The following is a 21,193-nucleotide window of genomic DNA, read 5'->3' as shown; positions in this document are numbered from 1 at the left end:
TGTGGTTTCTTTTCTTAGCATAGTCTCCAACACCAAATAGTTTATTAGTGTCATGATAATGCGTTTCAAAACTAGAAAAATAAAAACTTAAAGTCAGTATATTACCGTTCACACATGGAGTTAATTCTCTGTATGGCAGTACATATTTTCTAAGACAACTTTCTGGCAGGTAAAATGTCTGTGTGTCTATAGCCAGATCTTTGTCCATATAATTCAAGTAACCTTCATGTAAAGAGAAATATTTGCAAGAAAAGGAGTGCAGAACATAAACAGCTAAATTGTGCATTTTCCAGCAGTAGGGTAGTAACTCATGTATCTGATATCAAATCCCATGCACTGTCATTACTTCGACTGCAGTTTCAGTTCATATTGATTTTACATTTGTCAATTTTGGGGTGCCCAAGCTGCAAAACCAAACAAGGCCTATGTTCAGTAACCTATGTACAAACACAGATCCTCTACAGATTTGCAGAATAGCCATTTTGAACACATGGGTATCTCATCTGTTCTCTCTGTTGCAGGAACATTAGGACATCCAAGTATCTCAATCATGAAAACCATCCTTACTCTGCAAAATACCAGTTCATACAAAAAGTCATTTTCCTTGATTGATCATTAGGCATGCCTGTATGTAGCATGTGTCACTACCAAAGTAAAAATCAAGTATTTCTGGTTTGGTTTAGCATAAATCATCTTTGACCATGTAGTCATAAGCCACCAAAGAGTAATATATACTCACATATGCCTGTAATTCAAAGCCTATGTTTTGCTGATTCCAAAAAGCTGCTAGGAAATATTCCAAACATTTCTTGGTTTAAAAGTAAAAATATCTCATTCTCAGATAAGCACAGTGGGATGTCAAGGGTGAGAATATTTGTCCTGGACATCTAACACGAATCCAACCTTACGTGTGACAACTGTACTTTGGAACCCAGTATAATTCCTTTCTTGCCCTCTTCAGAGTAAGTTCCCTGAGCTTTCTTAAATCACTTCTGGGTGGTTCAAAACCAGTGTGTTTTTGTTGTTGGTTGATAGCTGCTGATGACAAGTGAAAAATCTCAATGACCTTTCCTTTTATATGTTTACTTGCTTACTTACAAAAAAAAACCACCGAAGTCAGAATAGCTTTGACATTTGAAAATTCTGGGATTTGGGAGGGGGGAAAGGGAAGCTGTATTTCAAAAGCAGAAAACCAGTTCAGGAAATTCCAGTCAGGTCCACTCCTTGGGCCTGTGAGTCTACTTTAATTAGCACTTTCAATTGGCCATGTTGCTGCTAAGAAGGTACTTCTAGGGAGCAGAAATCTCAAAAATGTTGATAATTAAGGATTTGAGAACCAACCTGGCTTAAATGGAAGAAACTGTTCATTAGATATCAAGAGGCTTTTTACTTTGAAACCTGGTAATATTTGTATCAGCTATTTTGCTTTTACTAGAATGTTTACATTTAAAAGTTTCATCAAATTACACACTTTTTTTCCAATCACAGTTTACTTCATTATAGCAGCTTCATTATAACCTACAACAAAGGTTATAATCTTGACTGGTATTTAAAAGCCTCCCCAATCCTTCCATTGAAAGGTTAATTTGAAATACAGAAAATGGGCCACCTTCTTCTCTCTTGGTAGTTCTGTAATAAAAGGTTGATTGTTCAAGTAGCAGTATTCAATTATTTTGTTTCTGATGCTATCTACATGTAAAAAAATCTGGGTAAGCTCAGATGGTCCCTGCAGGCTTTCCAGTTCCAGCCTTCAGTGTAAGGGTGCAAAACCAGAAAATTAGAGCCTCACAGTTAGCATTAAGAATGTCAAGTGTTATGTTGTCAAGTTAAAAAAGCAAATTTGCTTTTAGGAATACCACTGACATTGAAAAGCTTCTGGAGTGTTTGCCCCCTGTTTTTAGTGAAAACTCATTCTCTGAATATCTTTGCCAGAGAAAAATGTGCTAAGGAAGTCAAAGTCACCCAGTGTTCAGAGAAGCTGCCCAGAATGTAGCTATCCAGTTCTTGTTGAATTAGTCATGATACTAAACATCTGTAACAGACATTGACAACTTATGATATGTTAATAGGTCTAATATAGTTGAAACAGAAAACAAATGTTTCCCTATCTGTGTTTTTGTTTTACTTTTTCCCCACAGGACCTGGGATTCTCAAACGATAGACGTGCAGATCAAAACCAGTGAAGTTTATTGCTCAGATGATGGTTGAAAGAGAAACAACACTGACCTCAGAAGTTCAGGGATCAAAATAAATACTAAAAACTAAATAAATACTACATAATGTTAAAGAGTTTTAGCATTTTGCATTGAAACTGAGACCACTGAATAAGGTACTGGAAACACAGTGAGAATACACATCTAGTGTAAAATAAATCAGCTCTCCAAAGGAAAGTGATGCAAATGACTCAAGAAGTTTTGAAATTGGTGTTAGTTTTGCTACTGGCATGAATTTTAACCCCAGATTTACTCAGTTTTACTTACTGATCTTGTAAGTGGGAAACCGGAGACAAGAGTCTTTCAGAGAAGAAACTCCATGCTGTTATAATGGTTCCTCACAAAGAGCAGCAGGAGCTCTCTGGCACTGGAAGAAAGCTTGGCAGTGCTGAACAATCAGATAAAGCACTTTTCATTTACAGCCAGTTGAAGCAGGTCTCTAAACAGACTGGTGCACAGCTGTGTTCTGTTACTTTAAAATCTCAGCTCTTATTTAAGAGAAAGGGATAAAACAGGAACTCAACCAGTACAGAAATGCTGGTAACTCCACAAAAAATGAAGGTTTTGCTAGGAAGTGTAAAATTCCTCATTCATGATTGAGATGTTGTGTTAAATGGTTTGAGTGTGTGGTTTGCTAATGGTCTTTTTTTTTTCTCTTAAAGAAAATCTCATATGATCTGTGTATCACATCAAGCAGAGCGGCTGGCATCTCGTTCTGATGACCTGCACTGCAGTTCATGTTTGCAAAACTCTGTCATATTTCTTATGCCATCTTCTATAAAAATGTCACCAGTGCCTATGAGTACAATGAGGCTCCACAAGACACACATTCCAAGAAGACCAAGGAGCCTGTGCTGTGACACACACTGTGAGCAGAAGCACAATCCTGCACGAGAAGCAGTTCCTTTCGGTAATTCACACGCTGCCATCCTCCTTCTCCCTTCCCAGCTGTTTCAACCTGTTGCTGAAAGGCAATACTGCAAAATTTTCCTTTGTTAGCCAGCAGGAGAGCAGCAGTAAACAATTCGAGGACAACAGCCACCAGGCATATGGAAAACACTTCATTTTCACTGAGCTGACACATGCAAATACTTTGCCAATGAGAATTCCTACACACTGAATAAAACCTACCACTTCTTGTTGAAGCACCGTACTTTCTGTGGAATGGAAGATCACTTTAGCAGCTCTTAAATTACCTGGAAATTATTTATTTATTTATTTATTAAATGTGACACTTTAGACTGGAAAACTACTAGAAAATATAGGTGAGGGAACTGCTTGAAGCTGTCAAGTGGTGGCCAAGAGTGACCTCATACTTCCCATTTCCAGTGACATTCATGGCTTTATAAAAAATCTTTTTCATCACGGAGACAGCTGGTTGTTTGGCAAATGCCAGCTAAATCCTCATTTCCAGCTCTCTGGAGTCTGTGGCACCTCCTAAGCCTACTGCTCCCTTCCTGCTGCACTTTATGGCGGTTCCTCTTCCAACACCTTGCCACAGAGGAGCAATGGCAGCCAGTGGGGACAACAACCCACAGCGTGGGCGACAGTCTAGATGGGCAATGATGGCAGGCAGCTGCGCCTGGACCCCAAACCATGCTCACCCATGAGGCTATGGCAAGGTTTCCCTTGGGTGTTTTTCCAGACGAGGTCTGGCTCAGCTTGGCCCCTCAGCTGCACTGGTCCCAAGGCCTCCGTGTGTATAAAAGCCGGGAGGTGAGGGGAAGGGGGCTCCCTCAGATGGCCCTTCCCTGGCGCTAGGCAATCCAGGGCCAAGATCCTCCACACCGGCCTCGGCGGTCGGTCCGCAGCCCATGAGGTCTCCGCCCTGCTCCCACCGAGGGGCAGCTCCGGACGGGCTGAGCTGGCTCCCGGGCGGGTGGCCTCCCGCCAGGCCCGGCCCTCTCTGCCTGGGGTCGGGTGGAGAGCAAAGTGCCCGCAGGGCTCAGGCGAAGGGCTGCTCACGGCGCTGGGGACACACAAAGCGGCGGCGGCGGCGGCAGGCACTTTCCCGCCGCCCGTGAGGAGGCAGCCGGCCTTGCCTCCGCCCCGCAGCCAGGCTACGCGCTGGCCGGGAGCAGCCCCGCGGCGCCGACCATGGAGCCGCCGGTGTCGCAGCCTCAGGAGCAGCCGCCGCGCCCTCGGTCCCACACGGTCACCACCACCAGCAGCTCCTTCACCGCCAACCTGTCGGCCAGCTCCAGCACCCTTGCCTACGACAGGGAGTTCCTGCGGACGCTTCCCGGGCTCTTTATGGTGACCGAGATCGTGAGTGGCCCCGGGCGGCCGACGGCCGCAGAGGAGCCGGGGCGGGGGGTGCGCAGAGGGGCAGGTTTTGTCCTCGCTATGGGTTGGAGCTTGGAATGTTTCCCCTCGGTTCATCACCTGATGCGGCTTCTGTGGGTCCGAAGGGAAGAGATGGTGAAGAAACAAGGGCGGCTTTATGGGAGGGGGATACACACAGTGCTCCTGCTTCAAAACTATTGACACATGCAAAAGTAACACAGGGCACATACTGTCTTTTTAGTCTCCCGCAGTGCTTGCGGTATCATCACCTCTCGTAGTGGAGAAATACGTTTTGGCAGACCAGGAACTGTTTTTTGGAGGTTTTTCTTTGACTACATTGTTTTATACGCTTTGTACTTCATAGCGCACAGATAACCATTACTTAAAAGTTCATTAGGTAACTTACCTTCATTCTGTGGGTCAGTAAAAACCATTTCCTTATGCCTTCGGTGATTAGATGTAGCTGTGCAGAGCGGATTTTGAACTAACACCTTTTGGTGGTGTTACTTTTGGAGGTACTTTATAATGTGTAAATGAATGTACAGAGGGCCAGGCAGTATAGGGTTTAGTCCCTTGTTTTAGTACTGTTCGCACTAACAATACAACCCTAGTTGTAGGAGGGTCTTACTTCTACTTAGAGCCTGCCTACTCTTGTGTTAAGCAGTAGATACTCAGCATCTCCCCTGAAAGCCAGTGTTTCTTTCAAGTTTGCTTATCTACATGATTAGTAGTTAAGGAAGTTAAAGGGCTGGTTGCGCCCACTAATTTTTTGAGTTTCCAGTGTGATTTTGCTTTCGATTCATTTTCAAGGCTTGAAAACATTGTGCTTCACCAGAGCAGCAGAATGACTGTTGATTTTGCTGACTACAAAGTTAAAATAACCATGTGAAGCTTCAGGCTGAAGTACGGTGTAGGACCTAAGGCAGGAACAGTGCCATGAGAGGGAGGATGCACACTGAGATGCCAGCCACTGTGCAGGACAGTAGTGGTGAGTGTGAAGTCAGAGCCTGCGACAAGGTACCTTGTATGCCAGCATGGTTGGGAATTCTCGCAATATTTAGCAGGTAGGTGATTGTAGGCTCGTTTCAGTTAAGGCACTGTAAGGGGTTTGGTAGATCTGCGAGTAAAAAAGTCTTCCTTTATGGACTAAAGGTGCTCAGGGCTTTTCCCAGGCCCTGCTGGGATGTGGTATATTCAGCCAACCTGCTAATATTCCATCAGCTGCAACTACATTGAGCTACATGGCCATAGGACATAGACACGCTCTTGCTTACTCTTTGTTGGAAGTGGGCTTTTGTTTTTTGTGTTGACAGGTGGTGATACATGTATAGTTTACCTTTCTAAACAGAGTGATGTTGGGGTTTAGGGGGACTTTCTATCAGCCATTCCTGACCCCTGGAATAATTATAAAACTATTCTTCAGGTACCATTTTTGAAAGGTTTGAGTCCACTGTTGTTGAGTTGGTTAATATTGACATTTAGAGCAAGCTTTGGTTTAAGTTTCATAAGCACTTGAGAACATGTTTACCAGCTTCAGAAAGAACTTCAGCACTACCTAACTTCACAGGCTAGTGTAGAGTTGTGTCTTCATTACAGGCTTCCACATATGTATTTTTATTGATCAACAGTGTGAAGATGTGTAGTTTCTGGCCAGATGTGTAGTTTCTGGCCAGCTCCAAGGAGCTAACAGAAGATGAACTTATACTGGGTTTTGATGATGTATTTGAGAAAATGGAGAATGGTTTTAATTCTAAGTTGAAAGCAATAAGGCAGGCCCTACAGAAGCAGAGTATTGCTAGATACTGCCTTAGAGGAAATACTTCTGGTTCTTCACCTATTTTTTTAAAGCAGGTAGAACAGCTGTTCTGTGAAATTACAGGGAAAGAAAAATGTATTAGTGAATATCTTGATGTGGAATTAACTGAAATAAAACCTGTTATTAAAATCCAGTGAGTGAGTGATGTATGTGTGTGTGCATATAGATGTTTGGTACTGGTTTTGGTCAAGCCTCTTCCACCAGTTGGGTATGTTCTTTTTATTCTGGGAGAAAATGGGCTTTAAGGGAGAGAGCATTACTAGCTTTACACAGGATCTCTGTTTCAAAATTGGCTGTGCTATTCAGCTGTAATGGATTTTTGTACTCTAAATCAGTCAGTTCCTGACTGTTCTGATCATCCTATATATATAAAAGTTGAGGCCTGTCTGCACAGATTGGCTCTTTATTTCCGACCCTCAGTACTGATCCCCCAGCTCAGAGCATGATCTTTCTGCAAACAGGACAGACTTGTGTGTGTCTGAAATTTCAGCCTCATGAGTTTGGAGCCCAGTGGATCATTTTGTCATAAGAGCATTAAGTTTGCTTCTGCTGCCCCTGTTCTGGAGACACCCACAAGATGGACAGGGAAGAGGGCTGGGTTTAGTAATACGCTGTTATTGCTGTAGCTGCTCATCTGCCAGACCCTGCCCCCCCCCCCCCTCCACCCCCATTAGGATACTATGTTAAAGCTAAGCTCGGGGTGTTAAACAACAGTGCTAAATGTTCTGAGAGTTTGCACTGTGGGGCTGCATAAATATTTGATTATTGTTGCTGTCAGTCAATGACGTGTATGAGCAAGAAGAGCAGTCTGTCACCCCTGGCTCTGAAACTGGAGCTCTCTTCTCTGTATAGGCAAAGGGCAAATCTGTGTTATTCTTCAACCAAAGAGAATGGAAAAGCACATTATTAAATCTTAAAGCCCCTTAAATGAAGGATCTAGATCAAGTTTTGCTCTTACTTCCCTAGTTTGGGTGCTGTGAAGATGAATTAACTGCCACATGGATTTCCACATGTGTTGTGGTTTAATGACAGTAAATTCAGTTTAACTGCTTCTACTAAGAGATTCTTTGCAGTGCTGCAAAACACTGGTCTGTCATTAACTCAGTCTGCCGTTTCCAATTTGTTCAAAATGAGTTACCTTTATGACAGGTTTTATGGTGGATCAGGTATTATCTCTTCTTTATATAGCTGCTTTAAGCCAGCATAAATCTAGGATGAGATTGACTGTGCATATTGAGCAATAATAGAGTCATGTACCCAAACACAGTTCAGTTTAATTTTGCAATGCATTTGGCCTTGCATTGCACACATCAAGTATGAATGAACCAGAAACGCAGCCTGAAGTGTAGGCTGAATTACCTGGTGCTGACAGATTTCCGTTGCCTTCTACATCTGCCTCTGTGACAAGAGAGCGTACAAGGTTTCCTGTCACTCACTGGAGAAGAACTGGGGTTAGTTTATTTCAGTGCAAAGAGGAAAATAGAAAATGCCACTGGGTTTCTGAGAGAGCCATTTGGGAACTGGCTTATCGAAAATACTTATTACTGAAGTAATGATGCTTGCTGAACAGGGCAGGGAATTCTGGCTCTGGAGAATTGGTTTCACTGGCCTTAGCTGGCCAGTGACTACTGACAGTGAATTTATCTGCATCTCACTTCTCTGAATGCCTTATCTATTCATGGAATGTGGATACAAATCTTTGTAAGGCACACTGAGATCTGTTTGTGAAAACTACTATATAAGACATAAGCAGTGTTACATAAAGTCTTCAATTTGGATGTCCATCACCTGGGTTGACACTTCAGTAAAAATACGTCCTATAGAAGGTAGTTGATACTAATTTCTATAGTGTAACAGCCAGCCCCCAGAAGGATTTGTAGTTTGAAAAGAAGAGAATACAGCCATTTCCAGAGACTTCTTTTGAGTGTTTCTTTTCTGTACAGTGATGGCCCAGAAAGGCTATATATTTGTCTTCCTGGGTATTTTATGGCCAAGATAAATGATGGTTAGTGATACTTCCTCAGACCTCTAAATCAGCTTCTCAAGTCAAACATTATGGATCACTTTGGAGAGGTAGAGAGTTTTGTGGTTGCTATGGTTGTAGTTATAAAAATATTTACTTTCTACCATGATGACAGCAGTTACTTCAGATTGTTGCTTCACACTGGTGTATTGCTAGATGCAGTCTTTTAAAACTTGCCCTCGTAATTTTAAGGCTTGTGTCCTTAACAAAGCAAATACTCCATAGCTTGGAAAGGTTTGGAAGGTTGTTATGCTAACTGCTGCAAGTGAGATCTTGTAAATTATAGTAAATTGTAATTACAGTTGCATTTCTTTATTCTTTCAGTGAAATGCTTAGAACAAGATATGTACTTGAAATAGAAACCTGAGTGGAGGGTCTTTACATTATTAGCACCACATAAAATTACGGTTCAAATTTACATTTCTGGACAAGGAAAGTAATTTTGATCACTGTTTCATTATTATTCATATGTAAGATTTCTGAAGGGTTAATTCAGAAAAGAAATCTTATTGAATTTGTTTATTCTTCTAGTAATGTGGTGAGCCTCTGAATATTAAATAGACATTGAAAGGTATGTCAGATTTAAGATATTGAGATTACCAATCCAAAACAACTGGGTATGTCCAAATGTTTATTCAGTAGGCTTTCCCCTTTTTTTTGCCTCTGAGATGCACCAAAATAATCTACAAATATTCAAATTTTGTATTAAGTTATCAATAAAAATAATAAATGTTAAGAAAAACAGAAATAATGGAATGGGACCATGTACTATGGAAAAGCCGAAAGTTTTACTTTGTTTTTTAAAGCTCTTCTTGTATTTAGCTTTCTCTTTCAGTTTTATGCCCTCTCTGACTGCAGTTCACAGTTTTGTATATAGATTCCATGCTCCTCCTGCACCCCCAGTTGTTGGAATAGCCCTGAGGCGCACAGAAGGAGTTTATAAAGCCCTTTTCCTCACCTGAGTAACAGCAAGACTTTCTCTTCTATCAGGAATAGCAGAGATTTTTTTTCTGTTTTGTTTTTTTCTTTAATGCAGTTTTTACTCTAGTCATAGCATCCCTGCTTGCATGAAGCTGTTAAAACTTGAGCACTTTCTGACATGCTGAATGAGTGTTTTACCTAGAGGAGATGTACATATGCGTGGACTTAATACACTTCGTTTTACTGAGTGAAAATACGTTATCCTGCACTACTCAGTCACTCCATCCAGTAGCTTCATTTTCCTGTGCATGAATAAAACCTCCATACAATATAAAGTCTAAGCTCTCTCTTTTGCTCCTGATGAGACAAAACTCCCACTGAAGTCAGGTTTCAGTTCTCCCTTTTTTAGGTGCTCTGTTGTTCCAGTGCTAACCCTTAGTTTAGCTGTCCTTAGTGTAGGAAATACACACATCTACATGATTTCTGTCTTCCTCTAGGAAGTTGTTTAAAATTCTCATATAGTTATTTAAAGTTCTGTTTCCTTAAAGGTTTTTGGTTTCCTGGACAAGATCAGGATGTTTCCTTGGGAAGAGAGGATTGTTTGGGGGACACAAGAAGACAGAAGCTTTGGAAAGTGCTGTCTGGAATGAGCTCCAAGCACAGATAGAAACAGTATTAGGACTGATAGGGCAAGAGGGTGAAAATGCCACTTGGACTGAATGCAGGTATTTTACAAAAGGTCAGATATGCAAAATATTATCAATAACTCAAGGTTAAGGTAGAATATGTATGAAATGTCATTATCTCTTCACAAGAAGAATGCTTTAAAGAGATACTTAAACATCAGCTTTGTTCTTGGATGGATAGTGGATAGGATTCCTTTTCCTTCATCCCTCCCAAACCCTAGAAAACAATTTCTTTCTTTCTTTTGTACCTACAAAAATGTTGTACTTACAAAGCTAATTTTAAAGATTTTGGGGGGGGCTAAAGCAGCCTGAGTCTGTATGTTGGTGAAACATTCAGTCCTCCCATTATTTCTAATGGAATAGGCACAGCTTCCTAGGAGCTTTGCATGATGCTGTGCTTGGGTGTGTGACTCATGAGGATGAGTGCTGAAGCTAAAACCATCAGGATCTAATGACAAAGGTAGATAATATAGTTAGAAGGAGACTGGGATTGCATCCCTGAAAACTGCCTTTTTCGGCTATGCCAGCTGGTCCAGTAAAAATCATATGGAAGATTTTTTATTTTGTTTCCCCAGAAGTCCTATATCCCTGGGTAGTTGCACTATGGGAACTGAGTTGCTTGAGAAGACAGTGGTATTGTCAAATACAGTAAGTGATGGAGATAATTGATGCTACCTTTTGTCCTAGAAAGGATATAAATCTTGGACTTGTCTCTGCCCCTTTTCTTTGTGATTGTTAGTTTGCTGGTTTGTTGTTTTTTTTCCTACCCTTGTGTTATATTCTATTTTCCTCTTTCTGCATGGGATTCCTGCCTTCTCCTTGGACTGAATTATTACACAATGTTAAGACTTCAAATTAGAGGATCTTAAAATAGTCTATGCCTATCTAAAAAACATTTTCCATGCCATGTATGATGAAGAGGTGTATTTGCTGGCCAAGTAATAAAAATGCAAGCAGGGAAAGAATGCAAACAAGAAGGGGTAATTGAGTGTGATTCACACAGCACTCTTGCACAAATGGTCACCAGGCTTCTGACTCCTGGTCTTAAGCATTAACAAAGTGCTGCTTCCACAGCAAGAGCAGATGCCTTTCATTTCCTGGCCTAGGGTTCTGGGAGCAGTTCAGTGTACCTGGGGAACTTGCAAATGTGTCTGCTCTGTGCCATGTTCTGCACTGACTGCGTAACAGCAAAAGACAGGGTTGGAGCAGCAGTGGCTCAAGGATGAGTCTTAAAAACGGAATTCTTAAAACTACAGAGAAGGAAATTCTGTTGGGGATTCTGAACCCTTCTGAGTGGGAAGTGTAGAGGGAATTATGGTGTGTTGCTGTTGTTTGATGAGTGTCTTCTCATTCAGCCTGCTGTTCTTTCCTGTTCTCTCCTGGGAATAGCAAGTGTCATATATTGTGTTTCGGAATGATCCTATTCTTATATGTATATTTTTAGCTTTGTTTTCCTTTTGGATAAAGTACATATTTTAACAGTGTGGTATTTCTGCACTTGTTCCAATTCCGTAAGAGCAGCAGAAAGTGTGTCTTGCAGAGAGGGCCAAGCCCTCTTTTCTAGGGTCAAATAAATAGCAAACAGACTTTAGTATCCATCAGACTTTGGCAAAGAAGTTCTGTTCATGTGGCCAGAGCCAGTTCCTGTGGAAGCTGCTGGCACCGATGCACCTATCTCTAAAAGGAGCAGCTCAGGTGTAAGACTGGTAAAACTTGAGTAAAGAAGGCACTGAGTAAGGAAAGAAGCAAGTCACCACTTTTAGTGGCACCTGGGTCTGGTCCAAGAAACATTTGGTGTTAAGCTTATGTTAGTGAACTGTAAAAGGCTGGGTCTTGGTTCAGTATTCATTAATAATGGATCCAGGCTTTGATAGAACTTTGCTACGCAGACTTGGATCAGTCCTGGTTCAGGACTGCATTTTTGCCAATAGAACACAATATTGGGTGTTTACACTGTTCCTTTTTGCAAGGTATGGGTGTGCAGATGATGTTGATGCGACCACAAATTTGCTGAGACAAAAATCTTCAAAGCAAAAATAAACCAGTTTCAAAAAATTTGCATGATTACAGTGATGCTGTCCCAGCAGTTTGTTCTGGGCAGCCACAATGTTTCTGGTCTGTTATGAGATGCTCTAAAATCAGATTTTGTAGGACTGAGCATGCATGGTAATAATCAGCAAGATGTTGTCAGTCTTTGGACGCATCATAATCTAGTTACAAAGACTAAATACATTGAAAAATCCTAGGTAGGACTGGAAAGAGGCCATGTGGGGAAAGCAGCCTCTCTGATACTACTCTGGTAATTGTTGCTTGTGTTTAGTTGATGGCCTGATGTGCACAGCTACAAGGGTCAGGAACCTTTGCCTCAAACAGACCGGTTCATATTATGAGCTTTAAATGTGACTGCTATGCCCACGTCTGTTTTTAAATAATTTGAAGGTGCCACTGTTTTACATAGAATCCATTTATTTAGCCTGGGTTATACAGCCACTAACCGGCTTCCTTTCCTTTCCTTTCCTTCCCTTTGTATGTGTGTATAGTGATTATATGAAAGTCTCTTTAATATGTATTTTAGCATCTGCCCTCTTTATTCAACAGTAGTGCTATTACCAAGTCTGCAGCTCCTGCAGTAGGTAACAGCTGAAGGTGTTTTTGAGAAACTGTAGGCGAAACTTTAAAATGCAGATCCAGAGAGTGCTGCAGGCAGGAATTATTGAGGGCAGCGGAGCAGGGAAAAAAAAAAAAAAAAAAAAGAAAAAAGCCTCCAATGTAAGGAAAACCTCTGTAATGTGTCTGTCTTTAAAATGATACTTCAACTGATAATATCAGGCTTTGTTGTCTCCAAGTGGAGACAGCCTCTCTAGGGCAGACTGACAAGGATCAGGGGAGGGGAGGGTGAACCAGTGGTTACATGCCTGCTACTACTCCTGTAGGTTGGAAAGCATAAACAAACGCACAGTTGCCCTCTACAGGCTCAGAGCATAACTGTGATACATGCTGGGGAGGGTGGTGCTTTTATTCAATTCTTAGAAGGTAAGAAAACCACCCCAAAATAATGGCATCTACATTGATTTCCAAGTGCAACACCTTACACATGCGTCGAAGCAATCCCAGGCACGGCTACATGTTGGGCAGAAAAGAAGTTCAGAGCAGCCCTGCAGAGAAGGACTTGGGGGTGTTGGTCAATGAGAAACTTAACGTGAGCCAGCAGTGTGCACTTGCAGCCCAGAAAGCCAACCATATCCTGGGCTGCATCAAAAGGAGCATGACCAGCAGGTCAAAGGAGGTGATCCTGCCCCTCCACTCTGCTCTTGTGAGACCTCACTTGGAGTATTGTGTACAGTTCTGGTGTCCGCAACATAAAAAGGACATGGAAGGAACTGTTGGAACAAGTCCAGAGGAGGGCCACGAGGATGATCAGGGGACTGGAGCACCTCCCATACAAAGATAGGCTGAGAAAGTTGGGGCTGTCCAGCCTAGAGAAGAGAAGGGTGCATGGAGACCTCATAGCAGCCTTCGAGTATCTGAAGGGGGCCTGTAAGGATGCTGGGGAGGAATTCTTCATTAGGAACTGTAGTGACAGGACAAGAGGTAACAGGTTAAAACTTAAACAGGGGAAGTTTAGATTGGACATAAGGAGGAAGTTCTTTACTGTAAGGGTGGTGAGGCACAGGAATGGGTTCCCTAAGGAAGCTGTGAATGCTCCATCCCTGGTGGTGTTCAAGGCCGGGTTGGACAGTCTTGGATGACATGGTTTAGTGTGAGGTGTCCCTACCCATGGCAGGGGGGTTGGAACTAGATGATCTTGAGGTCCTTTCCAACCCTAGCTATTCTATGATTTGGGTTTAGTTTAATTTCTAAACCATGCGGTACCCTGCTGCCAGTAACATCATGTTTCAGAGAGTTCGTGTGTGTAGCAGGCACAGATGAGACCATTAAAAAAATAGTATAGTTGAAAGCCTTGGCCATTAAAAAGTGCTAGAATTGATGCTCACCCTGGCAGTGCTGGTTTCATACTAGATTGTGTGCGGACACTGGAAGCCAGTCAAAACTTGCATGGTCATGTTATTTTTGTGAAGAAACTTCCGTCATAGTCATGGCACAAGAGAGTTTCTCTGGGAGTAACCAGGATCCTGTACATACAGCATACAGGGAGGAAGGCATGTTGTGAGTAAGGAAAGGGATTATTGAAAAAGAAAAGATGGTCTCCTGGCTAATTGCTTCCTTGGAAAATTTGATTTTTATCTTATGCTTGCACCAGTGTTCCCATGGGATGCTAGATAAAGGCAAGTAAGCTTCAGTGTGCTTGCTTTTGTCCTTGTTTTCTGGATCCCTAACTTTGAGTCTGAGGTGCAAAAGAAATAGCAGTTGTGACTGTAGTCAGTAGGAGCTAAGTTCTGAAGAGGCAAAATGCAGTGCCATATTGAGTGCTATGGAGGGAGAAAAGTTTTCTAGTGAAATCTGGCAAGAAGTACTCTTGAGCTTAATTTTAGTGCACTGGCTGTAAAGTCGGAATACCATACTTGTTTATCTCAGAAATGCGTTTAATAGTCTACTAATGACCTGCAAGATAATTCAGGTAACAAAGTACTTTTAAAGCGTCCAAGCAGATAAAAGACTCCGAATTGCTGGCAGGGAGCAAGTCTGCATGCCACACAATTAAACAAAGAGAAAGCAAAACAGTGGAAGGCATTAGTTCTGAAGAAGGCTCTCCCTTCTGTTGCTGCATGCAGGTGTTGTGGAGAATGGGAAAGTCTGTGGTCATGTAATTACAGATTATAATGTATACATAACTAATGAAGAATCAAGATGTGTGAAGTACTTAATTTCCGGTGGTGTTGCATACTTAACTGAAAGGATTTCAACACATATTTATGCCTGTTTCTCGCTTGTCCACTCTTCTGCCTCTTTGTCCCAATCCAAGTTGTGGATTTCTTTTGTTGGATGTTTTTTTTTTTTTGTCATTGGCGGGGGGGGGTGTCCATTCATTCAAGCCTTCTTGCTCAGGGCAACTTGCGGAGATCTGCTTTGCATGGTATTTATCCAGTCTGCTGTTCTTCAGATTTGACAGAGATAGTCAACATAGAAAGATGCAGAACCTACTAGAATAATTTGGCATAATGGGCTCTTCGGATAGGAGGTGTGAGGCAACTGAAAGAACAGGCTCTTCTCAATATGAGGCGTTCATCTTTAATGGTTTCATAAAGCTGTAGGTGGACAAAACTATGAAAAATACTGTAGTATTTTAGAACAGTATTAGAAATACTGATACAGTGATTTAGGCGGTTATTGGGGAATACTGTGTTTGGTTCTTGCATTGTGGAATGTGCTGCTTTTCTTTAAATAAACAAAGGCTTTTGGCTGAGCCATAGGCATAGAGCAGGTTGGACAGGCTTGGATTTTGTCAGACCTACCACAATCTTGTGATAACCTCAATGAAGGATTTTTAGAAAAAGGCTGTAAAGTTCTTCAGTATAAGAAATTTGGGATGCATGGAAAAGCAGGATCTCTGTTGGGATTTATTATTGATATTTGAAAACCTTGCTGTATGCATAAGCCACACTCATTGGACTGTGCAATACAGTTAGAGCAGTTATTTACTACTGTGGATTGCCAGTTGACCTCCAAGATGAAAATATTTCTCCTTCCCTGTGCTGTTACTAACATGTAGCACAGTACAAATGAATACATTATTAGTGCACTTTTTTCTTCCCCTAATGCAAAGGAATGAGTCTGGATAATCAAATAAAAGTAAAATGAAATTAGTACTGAACAGAAAAAACATTGTCATTGGGAAACTACTATGTCTAGTTTTGGAAAACCACAATTCTTATTTTACTCTCTTGAATAGATTCTTACATTGATGGGACTTAACTTTACAAGGCAGTGTGTAAGAGGAAAGTAATGATCTACTTGAAGAGATGACTTCTCTGTGGTGTTTTCTGTTTGAATTGTGACTTCCATCTGAGGATGTACAAAACCAGTCTTGGACATATGACTCAGGCCTATAGAACTATAATTGAATGAGACTTAGCAAGAGTGGAATAATGATAAACAGCTTCTTATGTTACTGATTACACCTTCATTGTTCAATTCTGTACATCCAAAGAATTTTCCCTGTTTATTTTCTCAGCAAAGGGTACAAAGGGTAGGAATCTTAGCCAGGAGAGTAAGGTTTCCACACATGTTGTTCAAACTTGGGATTTCTTTCTAGACATTGTCAATCATGAGACATGACCAGACACTTATATAAAGAACTTGACATTCTCTTTATGCAGTAACTGAGAACTATCTAGCAAATGTTTGCCTGAAGTAAGTCAAGATAATGTATTAAAGGTGAGATGGAGTCTCTTAGTGTTTTACCAGCCCAAGTTAAAATTAAACTGAATACACACCAATAAGAGAGATGTAATTCTCTAAGCTTGGTTACATCTGTTTTTTCATTTTCTTATTAAGCTGGACAGTGTAATGCTAGCCTCAGGAAAAAAAAAAACAAACCACCAAAAAATAAAACCACCCAAAGCAACCCTCCTCAAACTATGCTGAAGTATTTTTCACTTACAGACCTGAGCTTTATTTCAAAATGCCTTTTCAGTTTAGATCTCAGTTAGAAAACATGGTAAAGAAGTGCATTTTAGAAGAACACTTAATTTTGACTTGCGGTCATTTCTGTTTCTGTAAGATGAGGCAGTGTACACAAACAAGAAAATGACCCTGAGAAGAGGTGCAAATAGAGAACAGATGAGTTGATGGGAATGAAATCAGATTAAGATTTAATGTACACAAACAATATTGTTTTGAAGAGGTTATAATGAATAATGTTATAATGAATAAATTTGTGATGCTGTTAAAACCTATTGCAAATTTCCCATTTAAGTCATCCCAGCATACCTGCACATGCAATGAGCATGAACCTTAACAGAAAGCCTACCTACCTGGAAGGCTGTATGGCTAATGCGTCCTTACATTGTTTGTTGGGCTCTTAAAGATCATCAGCTCCTTTCCGATAGTGATTTCCTATCCACTGATTGGGGAGTTCTGTTGTTCCTTCCTTGCAGAGCTGAAGAAAAGTGTATGCCCAGAAACTTCCCCACTTGTTTCTTTTGCCAGATCCATGGATTAGTCTAATAGGAGATCATGTCCCTTTCCTCTCAAATACCCCTGCGCAGAGTACTTGCTGTCAAATTAGGTTTTGATCAGGAGGAGCCTAATTAACACTTTTTACCTGTTTTGAGTTAACCTGCTGTGCAAACGCTGACTCTAGGTAAAATGAAAGGCACAGTTAACCCACTTGTTACCAAAATTCCCCCCCAAAGCCCTGTCTGTTACCGATTTATTTACCTGTTTAATATGCAGTTTCTTTGGCTTGAACAGAGTAGATGATAGATGATAAAAGGGGAAGCTGAGCAAATCCATTCCTTGGACATGCCTTTTTATAACCCAGATGTCTAATTTCCGTATTCCTTTTAAAGCTCCCTGTAGTCATGTATCTCAGAGTACATGGAGATATCTTACTTTGTGATGAATCTTTGGTCATTTTATTACATCCACGTCACCATTACCTCATGATACTGTTAAATCCTAGGTGTCAAAACAGCTTAACATCACAAATGTCAATCTAAACGTGTTTCTTCAGTCCAGTGTGTGTGTCCCATAGGTTTTCTGCCTTACCACATGACATACGCCTTCTGTATCAAAGGCAAATCCCTATGCATGCTGTGTTTTTACTTTTTCCTTTGTGTGAACTAGCAAAGCTCACAGTTAGGGATGCCTTTCAGTGGCCTAATTCTTTTCTGCTTTTTTGGTTCTATTTGCTAAGACCTGTAATATTGTTGGCAGTAGGAGATTACATTACATGCCTCTGGGTTTGTGCACACTTCATGATAGTGAGCTGAGTTTTCAATGTATGTGGATTGAGCATTTAGATGCTGCCATAGTTGGTAGCTTGAAAAGAAGGGTACCTGCAAAAATCCTACTTTTGTAGTCAAATCTTTTTTTTAGTTCCCTAAAAAATTTTCCCTCTTTGCTTTGAAACTAGTAATATCATGCTTGGGGGGGGGGGTGGGGGGTGGGAAATGTACTGTCTATCTCTGGCTGCACACAGACTTTTTAAACAAAAAGCTGCCATATCACTGTACAGGTTTAGGCCTTTCCCTTCCCCTCTCAGTGGGAAAACAGGAACTTCTGAGTGGGAGGTGAATAGCTGAAGTACTCAACAAAGAGTATGTGAACAAAGGCTGGTAACACCTCATTATTGTATCTGCATTATTGCCATTCTAGGGAAGAAAATACTGGGCAGAAGACAGCTGTGATACAAATCTGAGGAAGGAGAAAGGGGAAAAGGTGTGGCAATTAACTAAGTAAATACAATTTAGTTGATTGTATATATTGGGATGGTAGAATATAAACAGAACTACAGGAAAAGGTTTGGGTTTTTACAGAAGAATCACTTGAGTGGGAAGGGAGCCTGCTGCTGGCTCAGAGCGCACCCTCAGCCTGTACCCACTTAGCACCTTGCCTTTTTATTACCTTACCTAGAGCTCTCCTCTTTATAATTTTGGCTGCATCACTTACTGCTAATAAATTGCAGGTCAGATGCTAATAGCTTTTGACAAAGTCAGTTGCTGCGTTTTTGGCTATTGGGACTGCCAGCTGCTTGCTCGGTCAGGATGTGGTCATCTCCACTGAACCAGCTGCTGACCCAGTCATAGTTCACCTTAAACCATGATGGACTCTGACCTGGGCTCTGCAGAGGCAGTTGACTGATAAGCAGTTGCAAATCTTGGTGCTGAAGGCTGACAAAGTGACTGCCCTGTAGTTATCAGCCTTACTCATCTGCCAGTGGTTCATGGCCTTGTCCGTTATCCTCACAAGTCAGTCTGTGCCTATGCATTGAGGTCATGCCCTATGACGGAGCCAGTGTCCTGATCTATTGATTCAGCTTCTGTAATGCAGGGGATGTGGGAGGTTGAATGGAATGGGAAGCAAGCAGCGCTTATACTTTAGACCTATATTTTGATCTTATGCTGGGGAAATTTGCCTCAATTTTAAGGCAAGATTCTAAAATGTGTTAGGACTGCGGGTGCACTTGGCTAGGTACGTTTGGGGGTTGTACCAGTTTTCAGTCTAACAACATGTTCGTCTCCCAGAGCAAAGTGCTATGCCTGCAGAGGAGCTAGAAGGAGAATGCATGGGGAATATCTGTCTACTATGAGGTGTAATTGCTTTAAGCACTTTCGGGCATGGGAGAACCACTAATCTATAGCAGTCCTTGTAGTTTGCAGCAGTTCTGACATCTGTTGGAAAAACAGATTTAGAGAAAGAAATGGAAGTTAGAATGTTTGAAAACTCAAAATCTGTTAGCTGTATTATGGGGACAGTGAGAGCAGCAAATAAGAAGGACTTGTTCCTGCTTGTTTCTTGACTTTTCTGTGCTTATGTATTATGGGAGGCAAATACAGAAGTTCTGGTTTCAGTCTGGTAACTCTTAAATGCAGACAGCTCCAAAGGTCTCCGCACCTCGCTGTTCACTGCAGTTCACAGGTTAGCGTATGTGATATCTCAAACCAGTGATTTGTTTACCTCGGTACACTGGACAGTAGAGTGTGATAATTCAGGAGCAGCTTTGTATGCAATCGTCCTTGCAAAGCAACAACCTCTAGCAGAAAAGCAGAGCAGACGTTTGAGGGACATTAAATCATTTCTGCTCTCTTATTTAAATCTGAATAAACCAAAATCTTCAGATACTGATTTTTTTTCTTCTTGAATGGAGACTTTTTTTTTTCCCTTGCACCAGAAAGCTGACTTTTGCAGCCAGTTGTTCTGTGTTTTGTTTACACAAGGCCCATTGAAGCAGTTGGAGAACGTAATACCCTGCCTCACACAGAGGCATATATACTTAATTTATCACTTGGGTACCTTAAATTTAAAGTGTCCCGTATCCAACAGAGCTTTTTACTTTGTTCTCTTCTGCTGCATGCACCACTGGAGTATTTATTATGGAGAGCAGACAGGCTGTGGGAAGTATTCAGGCTTGTGGATATTTTGTTTTTTCTTCAGAACCTTAAAAATCAAGTTGTGGAGCAGGGTAACAAGGACTTCTCTAAAAGCATTGCAGTGTCTTTTTTATGTGTTTGTCCAATTAATTTTTTTTTTCTTCTGACATTAATATTTTCACTTCTGTATAATTAATTCATCTTAAAGTTGCTTTTGTACCCTAAACTTCTCTGCAAACAGTAATTGTTGGGCAGTGGTAACAACTCTTGAATAGGTCTCTGTTGAAAACTCAATTCTGGATTAGCCCTGTTCCTGATTTCTTCAAAGTAAACTCATTTTGCTACTACCATGAAAAGGAAGAAGAGAAAGAGATGAAGGAGGAATAGAAAAAAAGCAGGGGGGTGTGGGGTGTGAAGCATAGCTTGTTGGCAGAAGCAATGTTATGTTTATTTGAATTGTCAACAATTTTAAATACAGCTCTTAGTACAAAGTTATCTTTGATATATCAGTGACAGATGGAGATTTAAGAAAATAACATGCCTGGAAACTGACTTCAGGACAAATCCAGATGAGAAGCGAGGCTGAGGTTTTTCAACAATGGGAGCAGTAGGCATTATGGCAGCTTATTTAGAGACAAGAGGAATCTTGTCATTGCAATGGCTATGCCAAGATGTCACCTCTTTCCAAAAAGCATGTTGTAGGTAGAAGTCTTTATACCATTGCTCACATGGCCAAAATGTTCCTTCCTGACTGTGAAGTCTCTGAACACAAAAAAGCATATGCAAATGTTACATATTTATAGGCATGCTGTTCTTCTATGTTGTTAATGCAAAATGTATTCAGGAAATAAAACAATTTTACCACAGAAGGAGAAAGGTTTTTCAACTAGGTACTTCTATAACATGTGGATCAGCCTTTACAAAAGTCTTAATCTTATCTAAAAAATCAATAATTGTTCTTTGGGTTGGACTTTTTTGGAACTCAATATAGATATAATCAAGAGGTACAGTAAGCTTTTAAATAGGCAGACAACAACAGATCTGGATTCACACTTATTTTCTCATGTCTTCTGTTTGTCAGGCAAGGGGAACTGTTTCAACTTCTGGTGACCAGAGGATTTTTTGTCCCACGGGGGGGGGGGGGGGAGAGGAAACAGTGTTGAATAACACCAGTTTCTGTGGTGTTCAACTGGAAATGAAAAGATAGTTTCTTTCTAAATTTTTTTTTTGAATGAACAGTTAACATTTTCTTC

The 21,193-nt window shown here is 41.1% G+C and overlaps 1 protein-coding gene across 1 annotated transcript in view; it reads left to right on the top strand.

Moving 5' to 3' along the window:
• Positions 1-4,175: 4,175 nt before the first annotated feature.
• Positions 4,176-21,193, top strand: part of CMTM8 (CKLF like MARVEL transmembrane domain containing 8) — a 41,978-nt gene continuing 24,960 nt past the window's right edge. Inside the window, exon 1 of the mRNA XM_057424991.1 lies at positions 4,176-4,481. Coding sequence (XP_057280974.1) covers positions 4,311-4,481 — 171 coding nt within the window. The 5' untranslated portion in view covers positions 4,176-4,310. The remainder of the gene's footprint in view (positions 4,482-21,193) is intronic.

The sequence above is a fragment of the Pezoporus wallicus genome, unplaced genomic scaffold (genome assembly GCF_028554395.1).
Source record: "Pezoporus wallicus isolate ANWC-B61680 ecotype Strahan unplaced genomic scaffold, APGP_CSIRO_Pwel_v1 contig_3181, whole genome shotgun sequence".
Taxonomy (NCBI): Eukaryota; Metazoa; Chordata; class Aves; order Psittaciformes; family Psittacidae; genus Pezoporus; species Pezoporus wallicus.
The sequence above is the reverse complement of the archived record's forward strand: the minus strand, read 5'-3'. Positions and strand labels throughout refer to the sequence as shown.